Consider the following 24085-nt stretch of genomic DNA (forward strand, 5'->3'; position numbering starts at 1 on the left):
CTAGGCGATATACAAAATAAACACACATAATAAAAGCATAACAAACAAAGGTACATAAACAGACAATATAGTTTCATGGAAACTAAATAACAAAATAATAGTAAAACAACAATACATATTGTCTAAAAAAAGACAAATAAAGTCTCATCAAATCTTCATGACCAAAGGCCTTGACTTATTCAAGTATTTGCTTTAACAATTGTATGTATGTTTGATATTGTATGAGGCATGTATGTTTGATATTGTATGAGGCATGATGGCTGTTTTTCCACTATTGCACTGCATACAGAGTATGGCTTGTTGCAATTTCCAGCTCAGTTTAGGACTGTACATTTCTATTTATACTTTAAGGTCTCTTTATTCTGTTTGGTGAGGGTCTTTCTGTGTTCTGCACATGTGACAGATAGGGATCTATAGCAATCTACACAGAAACTATCTAACTGTTTTCCTAATAGATGTATTTGTGTTTTAGGGTCTGGTGTAATATTTACACAGTTGCCTTTTCATAGGTAGGGTTGTTACTGTTTTGAGTGCTGGCAGTTAATACTATTTTAGTATGGAAGGTTTGCTATATTGTAATTGTAATTCAGTTTACTCAAGGCTTTCTGAGGGCAAGCCCACACCCAACATGTGTAACAATAGGCCTAATAACATATGGGTTCCAAGAGTCTTTTTTTTTTTTTTTTTTGCAGGGTCTTCTGGTTGGCAGTACTGCAGTGCATGTAAATATAATATATATGTTGCTGTAAATGAAATTTTTACCTCATAAGATTCTACTTTGAATATCTTTTTCATGTAGAATCTGCTAATCAAAATCTATAATTGTGTGTGGGGAGGGTGCAAGGCTATAAGGTTCACCTAGGGTGCCTTATACTCATGCTCTGGGCCTGGCTGCACTGGTTTCATGTGGGAAAGCAGGAATCCATCTCAAACTGTGCTGCTATGGGTTAGTGAATGTCCCCCCAGTCTTAGCTGCAGCAGTGATGTACACAGTCTCAGCCATAGCCAAATTTTCTTTTTTTTTAACCACAGAAGCAGCCAGCAGAATGTATTACTTCTGGTCCTCCCTCCCCTAAAGTAGGTAGGCAGAGCCGAGCCTGGAGAACCATAATGGTAAAAGCAGCAGACTCCACAGAACACGGTCAATGGGAATACACTGTTGAGGAGACCAGAGAAATGGAGACAAGCTACAATCACAGAAAGGGAAAGGGTGAGCCAGGAGGAAATGCCTTGCATTGTTAGTGAGAATTCTGTTTGAGGTGGCTGGGCTGAGCTCTGAGCTGGCTGTGGAACCAGTGAGTCTCCTGGAAAAGGAGTGGGAAAGGGAAAAGGAAGGGGTGCTGCAGGCTGGGAAAAGGCTGGCAGTAAGCAAAATTAATGTCCCCCGCAAAATGTTGCGAGAGACATTTACTAAGTGAGCACATAAGCAGCAGTGCAACAGCAGAATGTGTGTATATGTCTGAGAGAAAGTGTGTGAGTGTGTGTGAGTGTGAGTGAGCTACTGGTTGGCAGTGTAATTGCCTCATTGCTTGGCTATTGCTTCAAGAGCAGGTTGGTTAGCAACACCAGGCCAACCAATTGAATGGATGGAAGGAGGACTGAAGTTCAATTTGCTCATCCCTGGTCTAGGGTGTGCTCTACTTCTTAGTTATTTAGGAAAAATGTGAAATTTATGATAGAGATATTTTAGTTCCAGGTCACATGATGGATCTGCCAAGAGTTGGCTTGGCATGCTTTGGAAGTTGTTGAAACAGGTGCTGCACAGAAAACTCACAAGGGTGTCAGACATATAATCCATGGGCCTATTTTGAAAAAAATTCCCTGGGCCAATATTTTCCCTCAATCCGTCACTGGTGCTCACCTCCCCTTCCCAAATGCACCTTTTTTTTCTAGAAAAAAGGCACCGTTTATAATATTTACATTAGTTCCAGTTTAAATATTTTCTGCCCACATGAGGAGCATTGCAGACTTTTGAAACTGGGCTATAGTTTGTGTCCATTAAAGAAACAACCCTCCCACACACACACACACTGTTCCTCCCCTTAACTTTGAACCATTCATTCAATTTCATTCAAATTTCTGCCACTGATTGCAGAACACCCCATGCCCCCTTGGTTCACACTTTTCATACATCCTCAACACCTGATGAAGCTAATCAAGAAATGTCTTAAGTTAATCCAATCAAATGGTATCACTTTATAATTTTCTTTATTTGTTTGTCTATTAGCCTTTTTCTCTCCTATAGAGAAACAAGCCAGATCAGTCTGGTCATAACCTCAGGGAAGGTCAGAGCCCGCGGTGTCGTCACCGAGGTGCCCTTGAGCAGTGCTCACAGTCTTAAGTACAGCAACACGCCACCAAAGCAGCTCTGGTCAGAGAAGTAAAAGAAGAGTTGATATCTCAGGGAGGTCAGCGAATGCTGTGTGATAACACCGAGCATTTTTAAAGCTGCCTTACCACTGGCTGGTGCACATTACAGGGAAATGGTCCTTATAAGCTCATCATGCCATTCCATGGGTCCGTCCCACCCAGCCCACCACACACGCCAATAACTTTTCAACAGTTCATCCCGTTTCATTCAAACGTGTGCCCCCCACAGCAGAGCGCTCAGTGATTCCCAGCCCTCATTTTTCATGAATCAGCCTGGGTTCCTTCCTGGCCTTATAGGATCCCTACCCCCACCCCCCAAAATAACCTTGGACTCGTTCACCCAGTTTGTATCCAGCAAACATCCCTCCCTTCCCTTTGCTCTCAAGCCCCTGACACTTAAGAATCTCTGCTTCTTTTTCTTCCCATAAAGAACCAGGCCAGTTCAGTTCAGATAAGATCTCTGGTGGATCAGAGCATACTGTAACGTCATCAAGTATTTTGAATGCTGCCTTGCCATTTGGTAGGTAGTCATAAGCACATGCAAATTTCTGCACCAAAGGGAGAGACTAGGTCTCATGAGGTTCACACATCTCTTTGTTAATACGCACGGCTGGGACAAAGTAAAAAGACAGGAACGCCAACACATTAATAGAATTCTTGATGAACCCAAAGTGACAATAGGTAAGGGAGATCCCTGCTCCAAAGAAACCCGGGTAGAAACGAACAGGGTCCGTATCTAGGGGGAAAAAATGTAAGCCACCTGATTGATCTGTCACTTGGCAAAATAAACTACTATAACTGTGAGCCCATCAAAGCCATGCAATGTGACTTCGTAGAAGAAAGTTTAGCACTGATTTAAATAATGTGCCTTCCAAGCAGATAAAGATGTCCTGACTACGAGCCCATTTAACTGGTGCCTGGAAATGCAGGGGTTGAACATAAGGAGTAAGCCTTTTTTTTTTTTTTTTTTTTAAATCACCTTAGAGTCCCTAATCCACTGGTTTTTCAGCTGCTCATGCTTACTGCTCTGAAAAACATTTATCTCCACACAATACAGTCACCAAGGAAAAACAACAGAGTGGAAGCAACATAATCTACCAGTCCTGGATTCTGCTAACACTTAACTGTACGATTTATTTGTATTTGGTATCTGTTTTATTAGATTTGCACTCTGTTTAGATTCTCTTAAGAGGTTACCGGTTAAAATGATGGCTCCTACTTTCACGGAATAGTGTCTCTAACTGCAGCTAGTATGTGGGCATTTAGCCAATGAGCAACAAACAGGATTCCCAAAAGTCCATTTGGCATCTATTGCAAGGGACAGGATATAAATGGAACATTCTTTGCTATTCTGCTCCTAGGCTACAACATCATCGAGACAGGCCTTAGATAAGCTAAACAGTAAAGCATGTAAGGTCAATAAATCCTAAGTCAGTGTAAATATTATACATGTGGTTCGATTTCTCACCCTAGAACTGTCTTATTCAGCTGGGGGGTTTTTTTATTGGTATGGAGCAGCACATAAAATAATAACATTAAGTACACTTACTACCCAATGAAAAGCAAGGAAAGATCATTTTAAAAAGAGTACGACCCAGGCTTTAGCTCCTCACCCATATTATATGCTGGCAAAAGAGTAGATGAGGAAGAAAACTGGTAAAATTGATACCTGGAAAATTAAAATAATTGAGCTGCAATAAAAGTTTTAATTTTGGTCCAAAACAAGATGAATCTAAAGTCGTCATCCTAGAAGGTGGACCTCTTGCTTATTCTCTTGATTCGTTTCAAGGCATTAAAAGAGCCATGGTATAAGCTTTTACCCTGGACCGCAAGTTGTCCTTCCCAAAGTAATTCTTGTACTAAGTATCTTACAGCACTCAAATTCAACACTAAGAACTCTTTAGTCAACTCCCTGATGGCCTGTCCTAAGGGGGCAAGTCAATTCAAAATTCACAGAAATGTCAATTCTTAATGATAACACCTATTTGAACTTGCTCACACACTTGTACCAAACCTCGGTATGTGACAGCACGGCTGTCCTTCCCTTTATTTTGAAGAATTCTTTCGTTCCTTTTGTTTATGTCAAGCTGGGTCAGAAATCTGCATCTGATTTGGAAGAAGGGAATTTTGACTTGAATTCTGATCCTTATTTTGTGGCATACCACATAATCTTTTAAACCTCGACAAGCCACGGTGACAGGCACTGTGAAACACCACATGGAAACCGAGGACTAGGACTGCAATCTCCTTTCCCACGTTCTCACCACAGCAGGGGTCGGTCCAGCTGGGGAAACTGAAACCAGATGAATGGGTGCCAGTCCCGGGTCGAAGAATGTTTTCAGGACTCCCAATCACTCCCGTGACACTCTTCAGACAGGAGCCGGTGTTTCAACAAATACAATTTGACTGAAGCCCTCTTTAAATTATTCAATGGTGATGACTTGACAAAGAACACATTTCCTAGGTGATGAATCAATCTTTTAGCAAAGATCTGTTGGAAACGGCTTTCTGCAGGGCACACCTGGTGCCTCGGTTTCCAAGTGCATGCTCGCTTAAATCTTCTTACTTCTCCTCTGGACACAAGCTCCTTTGATTATAGTACTGAATAGGCATTTCCCTACCACTCTAGTCCACCAACTGAGATAATTGATACCAAACTCTTTCGCCACAGCAAAATAGAGCAGCAAAATGCTACAGGTTCCTAGAATACTTCTAGAGAACCAATGGGCAGGAAAAGTAAAACGTGCAGCATTCTTTTCCCCTGAAGACAAACATAAGGAGAGAGAAGACATCTTCCCTTAGAAAAGGGGAAACTGTCCACTCTCAAAAAGAAAAGGGAGTACCTAGTGGTTAGAGCAGCAGACTGCGAATCAGGGAAGCCAGGGTTCAAATCCCACTGACACTCATTCTACAAGTCACTCCATCCTTCCCCTCAGGTATTAATTTAGATTGTGAGCCTTCTGGGACAGGGAAGTCTTGGTGTTTTCCGTTTTTGCTATTTTTCTTCCATTTGCATTCTTGCTCTCCTGATCACTTTCCCAGCTGCTCTTAGCTTTTCCAGATATTGTTACCTATCTTCCTTTTTCTGCATTCCTTCCTTTTTCAGCTAGTTTTTTTAGAAAACTATTATGGTTTCTTTTTCCTGTTACCTTTATTTACTTTTCTAACAAAGAGTTTAGTTGCTTTCACAATATCTTTTTAGTTTTGCTCGCTGCTCTTCTATTTCCCCTAGATTATCTCATCCAGTTAACAGCTCCGGGAAGTACTCCCCGATTTTAACAAACTAACCTGGAATCTAACTTTGTAAAAAAGGTGTAATTCTTTAACAAATTCTTCTGTTCAGTGTTCACTGTGTTCACTGAGGAAGGGCCAAGAGTAGGACAATACAAAATAGGCACAAATAAGACTGGAAGAGAGTTAAACCTCAAAACAATTTTCATTAAAAAGTTTGTTCATGAGGAACTTGCTGAACTTAAAATAGATAAAGCGATGAGGCTGGATAGAATACATCTGAGGGCTTCAAGCGACCTTAACAGGAGTTCTGGCAGCTCCACTGGCTGCCTTTTTCAGTGTCAGGAGTAGTTCCAGAGGACTGGAGACAGGCTGATGTGGTTTCCTTCACAAACGTGAAAGCAAGGAGGAGGAGGCTGGAAACTACCGGCTGGGTAGTCTGTGGTGAATAAATTAATGGAATTGCTGCTAAAACAGAGGATAGTTCAGTTTCTGCAATCCAACAGGTAACAAAATCTAATGTTGCACGGTTCTATTAGAGCTAGGTCTTGTCAGGTGAATCCGATTAATTTCTCTGACTGGGTGACCAGAGAGTTGGATAGGGGAGAGCACTAGATGTAGTGTACTTGGATTTCAGTAAGGCCTTTGTTACAGCTCTACATAGGTGACTTATAAATTACCCGAGCACCCTTGGTATGGGCTCTAAAGTGACTGTGTCAGAAACTGTTTGAGTAGTAGTAAACCAGTAGCTGTAAATGGACGTCTGTTGTGACCATCGCTGCCTGACGTCTCCACTCCGCCCACCTTACCTCTTTGGCGACTCCCTCTTTGGTTGATGGACGTTTGGCTGCTGCGGCGTCATTTTGCTGACTTCCTCCGGCGTCCCCGGACCGGCTAGACGCTGCCTTCCGCCATGTTCTCCTGAGGCCTAAGGGCGTGCGCGCAGCACGGCCCCGACTCAAGTACCAGCTGTGGCACGAACCTCAGGGGCGTCCCCTGAGATGACGTCATCATCACCAGATATTTAAGGCCTCTTGTTTTGCTAGCTAATCGAGTTAGCAAAGGGTTTCCTACCTAGCTGCCTCCAGGTATCGCTGCGGATGGGATTCGCTCTCCGCTTACCTTGCTACTCTGCCTCCTCGGACTTTACCAGGGGTACCCGCTCCTCGGGGGCCTCGCTCTCTCTCTTGCTTTTCAGGTCGCAGTCTGGAACCGGTACTCGCTCCTCAAGGGCCCAAGTTCCCGGACCTGCTACCGAATATAACTTCTGCCAGGAAGTCACCGCTGCCTACAACACCAGTGAGTTACCATCTCTCTCAGAGCTTTCCCTGGAACCAGGTACTCGCTCCTCGAGGGCCTACTTCATTCCAGCTCCTGGGCTGTTCCAAGAGACTATTGTGTGAGTATTACCATCAAGGTTCTGTTCCTGAACTCTGCATACTCTGCCTACTCACTATCTCAGTTTCTCTACAGCTCAGCCATCCTGGGATCGCTGTTCCAGTGCCTGAGGGACTACAGCCCAGCCGGGCTCTTCCAGCTCACTGCTGCCACCTCTGGTGGTTCTCTAAAACAGTTTAATAAAAGAACTAGTGTGTGTCTGTCTCCCAACTCTGAGCCTGACCGGTGGTCCCTCTTGGGATCTTCCCCCATGGGCGTGGTCATCTGCCACCGGCCCAAGGATCCACCCACAATTATCACAAATAATAACAACTTCACTCCAAGGAGAGGGGGGGGGGGCTACCAGTAGTATGCCTCAGGAATTATCCTTGGACCAGTTATTTTCAGCATATTCATAAGTAATATTGTGGAAGGACTTTCAGGAAAGGTTTGGCTTTTTTTTTTTTTTGAGGATAGCAGCAAAGTCTGCAACAAGATAAATACCAAGGAAGGTGTGGAAAACATGAGGAGGGAGCCAGTGAAGCTTGAGGAATTGTCTAGAATAAGGCAGCTAAGAATTAATGTTAAAAATTGCAGAGTCAAGCATTTGGGCAGTAACATCCCAAGGGAGTGGTACAGTATATGGGGTTAAATTCTTCTATGCATAAATCAAGAGAGGGATCTGGGGATGATCATATTAGATGATCTCAAGGTGGCCAAACAGGTGGATAAGGCAATAGCAAAAGCTAGAAAGATGCACAGGGAGAGGAATAGTCAGCAGAAAAAAAAGGAGGTAATACTACCCATGTATAAGTCCTTGATGAGACTTCATTTGGAATACTGCGTATAGTTCTAGAGACTGCACCTTCAAAAGTATATAAAAAGGGTGGCGTCAGTCCAGAGATAGGCTACTAAAATAGTCAGTGGCCTTCATTGTAAAGAATATGCGAACAGACTTAAAAGATCTAAACCTGTAAACCCTAGAGCAGTGTTTCTCAAGCACTGGTCTGTAGACCGGCACTGATTCTCAGCAGTATTTCTGCCAGTCTGTGGAACAATCATGACCGCAGAAGGATGAGGAAGAAGTAAGACCTGCCTTGCAACTGCACACACTAAACTGCAATGCACTCTGGATTATGGCCAGCAGAGACATTTCCTAATCCTCCTCCCTTGCCCTGCAAACCAGTTGGGGACCAGGCTTAAGACCTCATCTCTGGGAGGGGAGCAGCTGCAGCTCAATGTTAATGAGCTGGCATGACACTGAGTTATCAACTGATCCCCAATCTCATGGATACTGAGCACTACTCAACTAAAGTTTAAGCTCCACCCTCAAACACCCCTGCACTCCTCTTTACCCAGCTGTGTTTTAGATGAGTAATGACTTACTTGGCTATAAATTTAGCCAATCAGTGGGAGGGGAATATTTAAATCCCAGCCAGACAAATCCTTTTAAAATACTGACCTCAATATTTTCATTGGATTTCTACATTACCTCAAAAACAGAAATAAATATCTGTTTACCAGTTAATAATTCACTAAAGTGATCTACCATGCTCTTTGAGAAGTCACGTGTCATATAGTGGAAATTAAGCCAGGGGAAAAGGAAGGCCTCTTCATAAAAAGTAGACAGATTTCCTCATAGCTCTAGTTTACGTCCACCATAGACTTCCAACTGGATTCCCTTTCCTTTCAACCTTCAATTAATTAGCCCTGATTAACACAGGGGTCAATATTCAGACGGTTTGTCCAGCTATGTTCAGGATTTAGCCGAACAAACTGCAGGTTTTAAATTTCTTTAAATGGCTTCGATTTAGCTGGTTAACTGTATGGCTAGATAAAAGTTAGCCGGATAAGTTAGAGACATTTTGGGGATGTTCCAGTGCAGAGCTAAGTTCTCCAGATAGCTTACCTGGCTAAATCTAGATAAGTCTATCCTGCTAATGAGGACTGTATATGGCTACATTCACCAATGCTCCTAATCAGCATCCCTCCACTGAATATATCTGTGAGAATTTATTTGGCTAACTTTAGCCAGATAAACTGTCCCCTCAGCATGCTGCTGAATATTGACCTTGCAACCACCTCACCTGTTGATTCACAAGATCATAACTGTTTTAGTGCATTGATGCTCATGACTGAATTATGTGGTTTTTGTTTGCACTGTATTTATGATTCATGAAAGGAGTGTTGTAGCGATTAAATTGTAAATTGCCAAGTCACTATTAACAATATCCTTCAACACCCACAATCCGCTGTATCCCACTACAAAATGAAAATGTCTCTATATAAAGATCATCATATTTTAAGGTATATAGGTCAAAATTTAAGCCTCTTAGCCCTCCAGTATAATCACAGGTCCCAAGTCCATACAAAAAACAGTTTTTCAAAATAATTTTCAAGCTCAGGCAGAACTGCTGTGTCCCTAGCAGAACCAGACATTTGCTGTTTCAAAGCAAAAAAAAAAATGGGATAGAGTTGATTAGGAAGAGGCAGGGGCTGGGCCAGAAGAGCGCAATTGCCCTCTCCTTGTCACCAAATCAAAAAGCACAATAAAGGCCAGGAACAGCAGCTCATTCAATCAGCAATAGCTCCTGAAAGACGAAATCAAAAAGTCACAGTGATTATTACTGGACACTCAGAGTATTTTTGATTTGGGACTGGCCTCTGAGAATGGGCCCACTCCTTCTTTGCCAACCACTGCTGAGACGGATTCTCCTCCCTCCCAACCTGGGACTTTGTAGAAACCCAGTCTGGAGAGACCAGCCCATAATTAAACTGGAAGATGGATAGAAGGCCATTACATTTCTTGATAAAACTGTGAGTAAAAGGCTTGAAGAGGTGACTTCTTTGCAAGTAGTTAAAGAACGTTTAGACGTTATACAAGTTGCTTCAATTGAACATAATAAGAGAATTAAGACCTTGGAGTCTTAATTTTCGATTTCTAGATTTTAGGAGTGCTGTCGTTAAAGATAGTGCTATGATTCATAGGAGGCTTGAAATTTTTCAGCATAGATCTCAAGTACTTAATTTGCGTGTACTTCATTTTCCCCGTACTCTTCTATTTTTCCATTTAGAGCTCTTAAGAGATATATGAAAGAAGGTCTTGGTATTGATGAAGATTCTTTTCCTTCTTCAAGTAAAATTATTTACTTACCCTTTAAAAAACGATCCTGTTGGTAGAGACAGGTCCCTTCCTAAAGTTGACAACCTCAATTTTAATCTTACTAGGTTTTTGGAGCAGTCTACTAAGTCATCCAGAAGCAGGCTACTCCACTAATAACTTATTCATCTGAATTGGATACAAATTTTATGACGAGATTTTTTTTTTTTTTGTAATAGAAGTTTTTCTTTCAACGGACAAAGAAAAATTGATCTTTCCAGAGATTTGTAAGCAGACCAGGCTAGGAGGAAAGCTTTTCTCTAGCTTAGGGAGACATTACTTGCTAAAGGAGAACCCTTCTCTCTAAGGTATCCAACTAAATGTATGGTTACATTTTCTGATCATAGCTATGTCTTTTTGGAAACTAATCAGTTGAAAGCCTTCTTAGAGAACATAATTTTGCAGCCTTCCTCTTCAACTTCAGAGTGATATGGCTAGATGATTACTGTGTTCGTTAGCAGCATATTATTTTATGATGCTTTTTCTTACATAGAAACATAGAAACATAGAAATGACGGCAGAAGAAGACCAAATGGCCCATCCAGTCTGCCCAGCAAGCTTCCCTCTTTTCTTCTCCCATACTTATCTGTTTCTCTTAGCTCTTGGTTCTAATTCCCTTCCACCCCCGCCATTAATGTAGAGAGCGGTGGAGGAGCTGCATCCAAGTGAAATATCTAGCTTGATTAGTTAGAGGTAGTAGGAGTAGTAACTGCCGCAATAAGCAAGCTACACCCATGCTTATTTGTTTTTACCCAGATTATGTTATACAGCCCTTATTGGTTGTTTATCTTCTCCCCTGCCGTTGAAGCAGGGAGCTATGCTGGATATGCGTGAGGTATCAGTTTTTTTCTTCTCCCCTGCCGTTGAAGCAGAGAGCTATGCTGGATATGCATCGAAAGTATTGTATTGGTATTGTCTCTGGTCCACCTAGTATTGCTAAAGGGGTTTCTTGATCAAATATTTTCGTTTTCTTATTTTCTGTTTAGAAGTTTTGGTATTTGTAACCCCATGTTCCATCAAGTGTTTTGCTTGTTATTGTAAATTTGAAAAATTATAAATAATTAAAAAACAAACAAACAATTTTCAATGCACTAAAAACAGTCCAAATTTAAATGGCACAATTTTACTATAAACAATGGAAATGGAAAGCCTCATAATACAAAATGTAGCGTTTTCATGCGATGTGCCTGAAATTCAAGGAACTGAACGTCCAAAGCTTTGCACTGCGCTACACTACAGTGTCCTGCATGGTTCAAAGTGCAGCATTAGCCTCAGATGGGAGGAGAGCATGGCCTGATTCCACTCTGCTGCTTTCCTCCTCTCTCTTCTCCCACTCCTGGAAATCCTAAATGGGTAAGGAGATGGGGGGGGGGGGGATGGGAGCTGTAGGACAACAGAGTGAAGGGATGTGGGCAAGACCATGAATGAAGGGATATGGGGGAGGGAAGAGTCAAGAGCCTGAGTGAGGAGATCGTACGGAGGTTTTCCTGCTTCGAGGGAAATCTTTGAGGTAGATTTTAAAAGTCCAGCACGCGTATCTATGAGGGGATGCATGCACAAGGAGGATTTGTGTGCACGACCAAATTTTAAAAGCCACCCAGATGTGTGTGTACCTCCTGCTGTGCACACATCTCACTCGATTTTAAAAAAGGGGTGCGATGTGGGCAGGGTCTGGGTGGGGCGTGGGCCAATAAATGAGCACGTAAATACTTACGCACCTCGGTCCTCTGCTGCATAACTTTACTTCTGCTATGGAGGAGGTTCAACTATTAAAAAAACACAACCCAGCCAGTTTGGAGGTGTTTAAAGGGTCTGCCTTAACTGGCGGACGGGCAGGCTATTAAACCAGGGGAGTTTGGAGGACTTTGCTCAACACTGGGTGACGAACTAGCGAAACTGTAAAATACCTTGACTTACACAGTAGAAACCCGGATGCGCACACGCTTAAAATTGCAGGCACATGTGCACACGCCCAGGCTATTTTAAAACGTGTGTGCGTATGTGCACGCAAATTATAAAAACGGCCCCGTATCTGGGCACGTGCCGGCATACGTGTGACAAAGTGCACCTGTGTGCCAGCTTGAAAGTTACCGTCCTTGATTTTCTCTGTTAGGTTTGCAAAATGTGCATCTCTGATCTCTTTGCAGTTTGCACAGCACAGGAGTAAATGCATTGGTGCTTCTATTTCTCCAGTGTTGCGTTGGCATGCAGAGTCTGACAGTGTGCAGGAATAGGAGGGATGGAGCAGGAGTATACACAGCCACAATCAGGAGCAATCACAGAGTTGCGAATGATTTATGGGGTGGGAGAGCAGGTAAATGCTGAAAGGGGTGAGATGAAGAAGGGGGTCCTTCTAAAATTATCCTCTCTACACACACTCACCTTAAGAGAGCTAAATATTTTACCTAGGAGAGAGTGCATCTCTAAATCTCTGTGATCTGTCTGATCCATCTAATGTAAACCCCGGAGGCAGCCAACTGTAAATGCTAATTCCAGAGTATATGCGCCTACAGAGCACTTTAAGAGGTGTCTTTCTGGATCAAGCCCTGTCAAAAAAATTTAATAAGCATTTATATCCAGAGATCTTTTCTTTTTTTTCCACTTTTTCATCTGCAAGACATGAGATGCTTCAGACAACTGTAAGATATTTTGCCTCCACTTGTCACGATTACACAATCCATTCCTGGTATAGAATTTAGCATTTAACAGGCAAGTGAATTACATAAACCTGTCATACATAATGTGAACCAGAACAAAGCAGAGAATGAAAATGGAAAATGTGGGATGAGAGAGTAAAGTACACCTGTCACACTTTCTTATGGAAACAGAATACTGAATAAAATCTCCACCTTGCCTACTGTATATATTTTTAGATTTCCCTTAATAGGAAGAAATCCTCAAGGCCTGTAAAACAGTAATTAAAATCTAAAAAGGAATACTGGCCTCATATAAATATTTGACATTGAATTAGTACAATTTATGTTACTGCAGTTTAAGAATGGTATAAATTATTTACACAAGATTATCCTCTTTCTTCTATTAGCCCAATAGCGTTTTCAAGAAGAAAAATGATAGGTTTTTTTTCCTAAAGATATAAGATAATTAATAAATCCCTTGCTTGGGAAAACTGCTGTACCAAGCAGAGCAGCAAAATGCTTTGTAATGCCAAAGGCTCTTAAATCCCTATTAGTGCTGTACCCTGAAAAGCAAAGCACTAAAGACTGATTTGGGAGAGACAGGATCAGTTTGAAATCCTTTCCCTGATACATTTGGTTAGCTGAAATATGCGATAGCAATAAATTCCATATCAAGTCTAAACAAAAGTCAAAAGAAATCCCTTTCAAGCCACAACAAAAAAAAAGGACATCACATTTTCCTGAAAGTCATCCCAGATTATGTCAGGCTGCTTTGATTTTAAAGAAATATAGACGTGATTGATTTAGGCAGTCCAATTCCCGCAGCTTGGACGCTGCAACCCAAACATTTGACTTGCTGCACCAATCGAGTGGTGAGAAGGCAGGTTGACTTTATTTTTGGTGGGGAAAGCAATGGCGCCGTTGGAAATTACACGCCTTTCTTGCCCGTATAAATATGCTAAGAAAAAAAAAGATTCAGCTGAAATCGTGGGCTCGTTTCTTCTTTCCTCTCCGATAACTTACACCGCGGTATTTGGACTCATAGTGGGGCAGCATTCATCTCAGACCGTGAATTTTAGCTCAAGAGTCCGGCTTTAGCCACAGGTTCCAAGTCCGTGTGCTGAACCTCAGCCCGCTCTGCCGCTGATTATCTTCGATAAAACGTTTACACTGCAGAATCTGTTTTGGCCAAGGCAGCTGGTGGGTCAAAAAGCAGGTTAATTGCTCCCTCCCATCCCACCGTCTGGTCCTCCTCTCTACTCTCTCCCCCCCCCCCCCCCCTCACCATTGCCCCTTTTCACCCTGGAGCTCCCTCCACATCCCCACTGTCATCCTTCTCTCTTACCGTCTGGCATCTCTGGTCTCTTAATTTATTTTTGATGGCGTAATCCCGCCACTGGCACCAGCAAACTGGCCACCACTTACCATCAAACTCTGCAAGTCTGCTGATGTCTGCTCCAAGATCGGCAGTGATCGGTAAAGCTTGACGCACTTTTAGGTTAGTCTCCCTGAAAAATTAATTATACACCATTTGTTACAGACATCTAAACTACAAAAGCCTCAATTTTCTGACCTGGGTGCTGGTTCGGCTGCAATATGTAAATTTGCAGTGAGTAGGCTGATGAAAGGCACCTCAGAGTTCATTCAGTCTTGAATTTATTTTTTTAATCTATGGGAAAGTTTTTAAAAAATGTTTCAAACCCATAAATTTATTTATTTATTTATTTATTTATTTAAGGATTTATATACCGGAGGTTCCTGTATAATATACATATCACCCCGGTTTACAATGAACAGTAACTATCGCTTCAAGTTAGCGGTTTACAATGAACATAAATGGAGGGCAGAGTTCAAGTTAAGCCCTGGACGTGTCCCTCCTATAGCTGAATTTAAAAAAAAACAAAACAAAAAAGGTTTGGATAAGTTTCTGGAGGACGGGTCCATAAATAATTATTAGGCAGCTGGATTTGGATGCCTCCATCGCTTACTTCAGGGCATGAACAACATGGAATGGATTTTTCTATTCGAATGTGCCAGATACGTCCGAGTGACCGGGATTGGCCACTGCTGGAGACAAGATGTTGGGCTCAATGAACCCCCTTGGTCTGACCTAACAGGGCACTGCTTATGGTTTTATTTTTAAATGCAATATTCCATTTGGGAAGATAAAAGTCCTAGCTTTGATTCCAGTGCATCAATGTAACAAATAATTCTAGAGATATTAAGAGGTTCTGCACTGAACACTTTTTTTTTTTTTCTGTTTCCAGGGGCTTAGCCCTTACGGAGTTAAGTCACAGAATTAGCTCGGCTCTGAAAACTGCTGGCAGCCTCTTCTCCTGTTCACTCAACTCCTCCTTTGGGATTTGTCAAAAAAAAAAAAAAAATCGTAACCATGCTTCAAAAGCACTCTCTCACCCCCCCCCCCTCCCAACCTCCATGTCCTCTCCCCATCCCAGGGGTAGGGTGGAAGGACCTGGGTAGGGCTGTGGAGGTATCAGGGAGCTTTTCCAAGTTCCTTTCCGTAATTACTTGCAATAAATAAATGTAGCCCGCATCTCATTTCCTACTGCTCTGCCTCCTTGGAGAGTAGGATTGCTAAACATAAACTTGGAGCAATTTGTAAAAGAACAGGGTCAACGTCTACAAACTATGAGCAACGCGTCTTCCCAGAATTACTGTAAGATTTCTGCTGGATGTTACCAATATTAAACTGCAGACATTTTAGGGCTGACGGTTCTGTGCGACTGCCACATTAAGAGGGTACAGGGTGTGAGGCATTAGTTCCCCCTGCCAAAACATACTGTAACTTTGATAGATATTCAGATACGCAGCAGGAACAACATTCTGACTAACTTTTATTAATTCAATGTTAAAATGAAAAGAATTCAGCTCTGCATATTGGTGCTCCTCATCCTCCAGTGGGGGAGGGGAGTAAAGAGCGGTAGCCATGAGGCAGCGAACAGCACCATGGCAGAGAGGAAGAACACAGGTCTGGAAATGAGGGTAAGAGTAAGTCGGAAAACAGGTCTGTACATGGGCAGCTTCAAGGAAGGAGAGTATGCGGTGGTGATGGGATTTACACCCGGATCTTTGGGCTAAACAGTTCTGTGTTCTAAGCATCACACTTATGCTAGCAGTCTTTTCTTGTGTGAAAGAAGCTTTTAAAAGTGAGCCACTGAGGATAACTGGGGACCTTTGTATTCTGTTTTTATTTTATGTTTCCATGGAATTTCTTAGTATTTATTGTAACGAACACAAATGGGATAAAATCAGTGGGGGAAAAAAATTTACTCTTTTTTCCCCACTGATTTTCTTCGATTTTTGTTTGTTATAATAAATACTGAGAATTTCCTAGGGAAAATAAAATAACTGAAAATGAAGGTCTCTATAGATAGTTCAGGTCTTACAATACTATAATTAAGGCTTCTGATTTCAGGTTTTAACTGGTAAACTGATAAAACACCCCCTATGCAAAAAAAAAAATAATACAATCGTCGTTTATTCGATATATACATCCCCATGTACACTCTCGGCCCTCTTTTGCTACCATGCATCCTCTGCTGTGATTTTGTGCTTTTTCCACATTAACAGTTCCTCAGCTATACAAAGGTATGTATTTGATTCAACCAAAAAAAGGTACCTCAACAATAGTACATGTGCCATGAAAACACTGATTTTTGGCACCCCCAAAGAACCCAGAACTAGCTGGAAAATAAACACCTAAATTTGCAATTTATAAACACCTAAAATCAGAAGCCCTAACTATAATACAGTCCAATATAATCCAGCCAGCTCTGGACTAATAATGCCATCCAAATGCAATGATATGCCTACACTCAGAAAACATCTGGGAGAGGAAACATACAGAAGCGTCTTCATAAGGCACCCGCTAACCCAATGAAAAATTCATATTCATGGAATTTGGAAAATGGCTCTGATATGACTGCCGAGAAAAAAAGAACTTGTCTTAATTTCCACTTACTGAACACTAAATAATGTTCAATGGTTTATTGTTATTGTTCCATGTTCTATGTAAAAAAACCCAGGTCTAACTTCCCAGACCAGGGCAACCTCTTTCGTTACTTGTAAACCGGACTGATTTGTATTGCATACAGGAATTCCGGTATATAAAAATTTAAAATAATAAATAAAATAAATAAATAAATAAAAAGGAAATATCTATCAAAATGAACAATCAAAAAAGAATGCCATTCCCCCAAAAAAATTAAATTCAAGAATATAAAACATCGACTTGAGTATTGCAAACAATGACTATACATGCAAAGATTGTCTTTAAAGAAAATTAGATTAAAAAAAGAAAATTAAAAAAATATGACCGCAAGTGATTAGAAGACCGGGCAGCGCCTGCTTTGAAAATATGGGGAGTACGCTGTCAGGCTTGATGATGCGGTTATATATTTTAAATTTAATTTTTTTGGGGGGGGAATGGCATTCTTTTTTGATTGTTCATTTTGATAGATATTTCCTTTTTGGTGCTTTGTTTTCTGATACGACTGCTTCAGGCTTCATGAGAAATAAATCACATCAGATCTATCTGGAATACGTTGGGTTGATGGTGATGCATCATACTTCCCGTTTGATTAGGATGCTGCTATCCAACGTCTTCCAATCATCCACACTTTAATGAATTAACGATCTGGGCTTGTGCAAGCAGATGGACTGAGGATGGGATGCACAGAATGGAACCGGGGAGGCAAACAAGGGTCACTCAATGGTCTGTGCATTTCTTCTGGCACTAATACCTGAGGCACACAAGTGAGTTAACTGGACACAGAGCTGAAGAGCTGCTCGGTGCAACAGCAGGGCAAAAGACATGCAGGCGGAGCAGAGCTAAATGCACCTTGCCCCTAGCTGCGCAGGAAATAGGTGAATAGAATGGAGACAAAATGAGCATATTCCAAACTTACCCATCTAGTTCAGCTGTCTCAACGTAACAGAGACTATGGGGTTCGCTGCTGGACAGGAGTACCAAATCAGCCTGTGTAAAAGAGGTGACAGGGTGGCATGAGCAATAACAGCTCCTCTGCAAGCATTGTACAAATATTGCCTTTACATAATTAACTTTTACAATTCAACTTGTTTTTTACTGTGATTAATGGCAACTGGCTATAAAGCTTAACTGCACGACGCATAAATCTGCATTTACTGTAAATGTTCCGATCCAACGCAAACACACGCAAAACAAAACCTTATGCAATGAAGTGGCAAGAGAAATGAACTTAGCCGTTCTGTCTATTCCAACATCCAGCACTAACGATCTCCTAATTAAAAACATGTGCCCTGCTCAGTTATTTCCTACAGTCAAGTGAGGCAGGTATTGTTGGAGGCTTTGCTCAGATGTAAAGTCCTTACACAAGGCTTTGTGTGGTTTAGATCTTGTAAGGATTTCTTAGTGCAGGTGGTTTTCCTGGGGCATCCCTGGGAGCTGGCGTTTGAAAACTAGGAAGATGACCAGTCTGTAGCGTCACTCATTAGATTTTCTTTTATCACAAGGTTCACAGTACAGACGTTTTGCAGTTAGAATGCCCAAAATGTCTAAAATAACCATAAGAGATCACACTTTGGAATCATGGAAAGAAAAACGACCTTTCCTCGGATGTGATCCTCTGGACAGTGCTTGATACGGATAATAAACCTGTCACTACCAGCTTTTCCATCAATATTCAATTGTCAGGGAGACGGATTGCTGCCAAGGGAAGTGGTGAATGTCTTAACCTCAGTATAAGCCCAGTGCAAAAGGTCCCACTGCATTTGTCTCTACAAACTTGTAGACTGATGTACTAATTGACATTAGCGGTTATCCTATATAAACGCACACATGTTCCAGTGTTAATGTGAAACCTATGCTGAGGTAATGGCATGAGAAGATATGGAAAATAGCTCACTACCTATCAGGGCAGAGAATAAAGCATGTAGGTTAAAACTGCGATTAAGGTGCAATTAAAATTTTGCAATACAGTCTGCATTAACACACCTACGTTCAAGCACCTACTTTACTGTCTGCAGTAATGCGTAAGGTAGGTGCTTTGCTCTGCATCTCATAAAAAAAAGGGGAAAAAAAACAGAACTGCAATGTGAGGGAGAGACCCGATCGGAAGCCCCCCCCCCCCCCTCCCCGACGTCTCCAGGGGCAGCTCCGACCGTTGAAAGGCGCCCTGCCACCAGGCACCGTGCGTCGCGCGCCAAAGGGGCCCTCTCCTTTGTGCACCCCTTAGTGCAACCTGTACTGCAAATGCCAGTTAATATCTTTGCAATTGAATATCTCTCCTTTGTTTAATATACTTCCTGTTATCCCTTTTTGCTCAATTGTTAAAAATCCTGCATTTTGAGCTTTTGTAAACCGTTATGATGGCTTTACCGAATGACGGTATATAAAACTCATTAAATTAATTAATTAATTAACTGACATCAGCCATTACTCGAGTAAATCACAAGGATTGTAACTTTAGGGGCACCCATATATGAGCGAGCGAGCGCACACACACAGGAATTTTAAACCATTTGAGGAAGTGCATGCGCACTATTTAAAATACACCAAACGTGCATACGTTCGATCCTAATTTTAAGTGCTTATCCAAGCAATCGGTAATTGCGTATCCTCCTTAGGAATTTGTTGGCTTTAACGTGCACAGCCAAGCAGGTTTTAAAACATGCGCCATGTGAAGGAAGTAGTCACTTTGACCAGTCCACCAGTTTGCCCAGTCTCTCTCTCTAGGTCATCCAGACCCCACCTGGTTCTTCAGCTTGCACTCCCCCCCAGTTCACCCAGACTTACACCTCACCAGGAGTGGAAGTAAATATGTGCGGGTAACAACCTCACGCGTGCTGTGGGTGTGGGATTTAAATTTTATTTATTTATTTTATTTATTGGGTCTTATATACCGTATTTATGCACAGAAATGTTGGCTCCGCCCCAGAATGCTCCTGATATGCCTAACTCCCCCCTCCCCCCCTTTTTTTCAGGGCGTTCAGGTGCACGCGTAACTGGGCCGTTTTAACACAAGCGGTTCTTTTAAAATTCACACTTAGGTTCCCGCACGTTAATGGGAACGATAACTCACTTCAGCTCATCACCCCCTAGACATATTGCCTCTGTTGCAAGCACAGAAAGAGAAGCGGCACTTGACCAAGAACCAAGTAAATAGATTGAACGGAAACCTCACGCTGAAGTGAGGTAGAATTGGCCCTGTTTGCTATAAATGCCATAGACACAGAGGCCTAAATTCGCTAAAGCTTAAGTTGGGACTTTGGCTTTGAGGGTTCAGGTTCAGACTCACTTATTTTCAAGAGGGGGTTTCTGTGCACCTAGGTAAGCATCGCCTTATTTTTCACTGTGCTAATAGGTAATGAGCTTTCTTGCATTCTTTTGCATCTCATTACCTCATTAGCACAGATTTTCCATTAACCCAAGTCAGTACATTTTCCCTGGTTTTTTTAGATGACTGTGGTCTGCTAGATTTCGTATGTTAACATGGATTGCTGGTAGATGAAAGATTCTATGGCCACACAATATTTTGGCTTCTGCCCTTTATCTGCCACTGGAAAAAAAAATACGTCCACAGATACATGCACTGGATGCCACGTTCATAAAAGTTTAACATTTTGAAAATTAACTTCTATTTTATGCTTTTCAAATGTTAAATATCTAATGTATTTTGCTTCCAGGCGGTGGAATTGCAGCACCAAGACTAGGTGCCTAATGCTCTTTGAAAATGTACTGCACTGTTACGGAGTTAACAAAAGATTTAGGCTTTCAGCTGCAAGTCCTGGACGGATTCAGGCTGAAGGGCTGTGAGGGGAACAGCTCTGTCGCTTGAAATATGCTCGCAATTGTCCTTGGTTGTCTTTCTTCTCTGTTTTGTTATGCATTACATGTGTCTATCTGCTAACCACTTCAGGGGAGGCGATATATCCATTTTTAACAATCAGATAAGTCTGAAAATGTGTCTCTCATTGGTCCCCAGGTGGAGCTGAACCACTAGCTAAACGTGGCATCATTTGAAAGCATTTTTTTTTTTTTTTTATTTACAAATGTTTTATATACCGCTCTTCTAAACAATAATCAGGACTGTTTACAAGGAAAAAATATACACAGTAAATATTTAAGAACCATTACAGTTATGCAGACAAAAAAAATATAATAAAAAGCAATAAAAAATAAGCTACTCATTACACAGACATTTCTGGGGTGCCTGTCTGTATTTCTTTTTTCAAACGCTGAACACTGGTATTTCACAACATTTTTCCTGCAATATAAATGCCACTACAATCTGAGACAACACTTATTAAATGCCCATTTTGGCCCAGGCTCCTTGCTAGCACTGCACAAACAAAATACGCCAGGGTCTGGGCTTTGGAGAGCTTGTTTACTTTTCAAGCCAAGTCACTAATTACCTTTCCTAATTTACTGGGCCTCCGCCAGCAATGAGCTCTCCCCCAGGCAAGCATTGCATTTCTGTTCAGGCTATGAATGGTCATTAGAAACTGTTTAATTTAAATCCAACATAGGTTAAAAACTATGGTAAGTACTCACAACTACAAACTGATTATTTTCCAGTTTGATGATGTCTCCTGCTCTTACATTCATCCATTTCTCATTTTGCAATCTAAAAAGAGAGAAAACACATCATCCATTTCACGACTGAGTTATAGAAACTTCATTTTTTTTATTTCAGTACACCGTACAACAAATTATCAAGCGATGCCTCTCCATGTAATTGCATTCCTAAATTGTTCAGAATGACTGTATTATACCACTCGGAGACATTACTATCTGTATTCGATTTCCACACTCCTACGTACTCGTTTTTTCCCCCTCCACAGACACAGAATAGGAGAAAAGCCCATGTAAAATCAGGCCCTTCGGCTGGGAGGTTGTAAGCAACAATGAATGGCGCTTCAAAGATGGACCCAGAAGGTCTGTCAGCGATAGGACGAATCTGGCGATATCAGCAGGTGGCATTCTTCCTTTAACTCTGGTCAGGAAGTGTTTAAAGACGGCAGCAGCACCTGGGATGCTGAGCACCATTCTCCCCCAACATCAGAAAGTAATACAACCATATTTCCGCAGTTTTACCAGCATGAAGCCTCCCAGTCAGCATGTCGCCTGGAGGTGATCCCACGTCAGCCTCATACTGCACCTGCTCTTAGTCTCTCCCCCCGCCGTGTTTCTTTTGTCTACCAGATACGAAAATGGTTGCTTTTCAGTTCACATTGAACGGGCTCAGGGCGGGCTGCTTGACTTTAGCGCTTGTATGGGGTAGAGGGGGCAAAGCTGCCAACTTGTCTTTTCACAGGATGATTATTATTTATGTTATTTTATTTCCTAATCTGATCTGACTGGACTGCCCAGAGTGATTTACAAGTAAACAGTGAAGCGTAAAATCCATCAAAGTTAAATTACACAACATAAAACACAAACGACGAACGACAAAAACATTAAAAACCACAGCCGATAGCCTGAAAGCTTACCCATGCCCACTGGAGCCCTCCGATAAAACAGATTTGAAAACAGTCCTCCCTCTATATAAAAGATACCTTCTGGCAGAACAAAAATAGAAGATTTGAAAGTGGAAATATGTTTTCCTATAACCTTCAAGCACAGCCTGCAGCCATATACTATAACTAGATGCAAATTTTAAAATTATTGTAGGAGATTCTCAACAAGTAAGTTTAAAATAGTTGGGTTCCAGTTAGGTTCCCAACGATACCTTTTTATAAGGTTGGGCTATAATATACTTCCATGTCTAAAGGGAGCTGCTGAGTCACTCCTGGTTTTACACATGCATGCTGGGACTTGTAGTTCCATTTTCTTAAGAAATAGGAACTTCAGCTCCCTGCAAGCAGTAGGTGGAAAAGAGGAACAGCCTACTCATTCAAGCATGGACCTAGATGGTTACTTTACAATATGCAGAATTTTCAAATAATCTGGAAGGTACCTGTCCTATCTGCTCTGAAAACTTTCATGAAATAATATTGTTCCATAATTATCTACAAAAGATTGGGAGTTGTTATAGGTAAATCAAGAATTTTGTAAACGAATGTCAACAATCTACCCACTACACTGAAAGTAACTGTTAATCAAATCCATTTGCTGACTACACAGGATGCAAATTTGTTAGTGTCTACACCAATGCCTTCAAAACATGGCACAAAGAATAGTGAAGCAGCACAAAGGAAGTCACACTATAAATCAGTCAAGCTCCCTGAACATGCCACCAACAGAGAGGACATGAGAATTCCTCATAGACCGCACCATGGCTGATCGCCGGCTGAGATCACACACACTCCTGTGGGTCCTGCTCTGACTGGTGTCACACAGGATGAAACATCCCATGATCAAATTACATCAGGGCGCAGTAGACAGATGATGTAGACCAGAACATTTGCCAAGCAGTCTGCAGATGCCTGATGTAACAAACATTTGCTTACAGCAGTCCCAGATAGTTGCTTTTCTGTGGATGGATTTGAGGGAGGGGATGGGCGCAACACAAAGCAGGTTTTTGGTACTGCTGCTACCAGTTCAATAAGAGAATGCCCCTCAGACTGCTGTTGGTACTGTGACATTGCAATGCCCATTGGACCGGGAAAAATCCTGAAAAAAAAACCAAAAAACGTTTGCTAGGTGCTGACTATCCATGTTTCAGCAGCTGCACATTCGAAAAGCTTCCAAAAACCTTTTATAGCCAATTCAGTCAGCTGTCAGAACAAACAAAAACATTATAATTCCCCTTTTACTGTCTGGATTTTATGATGTTCCTGATAAGAAGGAAGTGTTTTTGAAAGCCCTTCCAATTCAACTGCACCTGTTATTTTGGATGGAGTAAGTTTGGGTGCTACTGTGTAGCTCATTGTTAGAAGCCTGCACTGGTACCATCCTGCGAAATAATGACAAGTGCATACAATATACAAATGGCTGAAGGGCAAGGGCACAGCGATAATAAAATATGCAAACTTGGTTTTCTGAAAAATGCATAACAAAAATATGAAATGCCTCTGGAGGAAACAGAAAAACCAAGTGACTAGGAGAAAGGAGTTAGAGAACAAGCAAGTTTCAAGTCTTTCGCATGTAGCGCTGCTTTTAAAATCTGCTGGCCTTACTAAAACAAAGAATATTTCCTCACTTTTTTGCCTACAGAAAATCTCTGTTAAATAAGGCTCTTGGTGGAATTCCCAAACAACTATGTTCCTGGCTGCTTGGCTCTTTTTTGAAAACTGCCCTCATCACAGCTAGAGATCAGCTCACCTGGCTCCTCAAGTTGAGTGGTTGTGTCCTTTGGGAAAAAGATCA

General features: G+C 41.7%; 1 protein-coding gene across 2 annotated transcripts in view; it reads right to left on the reverse strand.

Moving 5' to 3' along the window:
• Positions 1-24085, reverse strand: part of ATP8B4 (ATPase phospholipid transporting 8B4 (putative)) — a 255565-nt gene that overhangs the window by 89863 nt on the left and 141617 nt on the right. For both annotated transcript variants that reach the window (XM_029575708.1, XM_029575709.1), the window contains exons 7-9: positions 21329-21401; positions 17703-17773; positions 14200-14282 (exon numbers count right to left, since the gene is read on the reverse strand). In XM_029575708.1, the coding sequence (XP_029431568.1) occupies positions 14200-14282; positions 17703-17773; positions 21329-21401 (227 nt within the window). The remainder of the gene's footprint in view (positions 1-14199; positions 14283-17702; positions 17774-21328; positions 21402-24085) is intronic.

The sequence above is a fragment of the Rhinatrema bivittatum genome, chromosome 13 (genome assembly GCF_901001135.1).
Source record: "Rhinatrema bivittatum chromosome 13, aRhiBiv1.1, whole genome shotgun sequence".
Taxonomy (NCBI): domain Eukaryota; kingdom Metazoa; phylum Chordata; class Amphibia; order Gymnophiona; family Rhinatrematidae; genus Rhinatrema; species Rhinatrema bivittatum.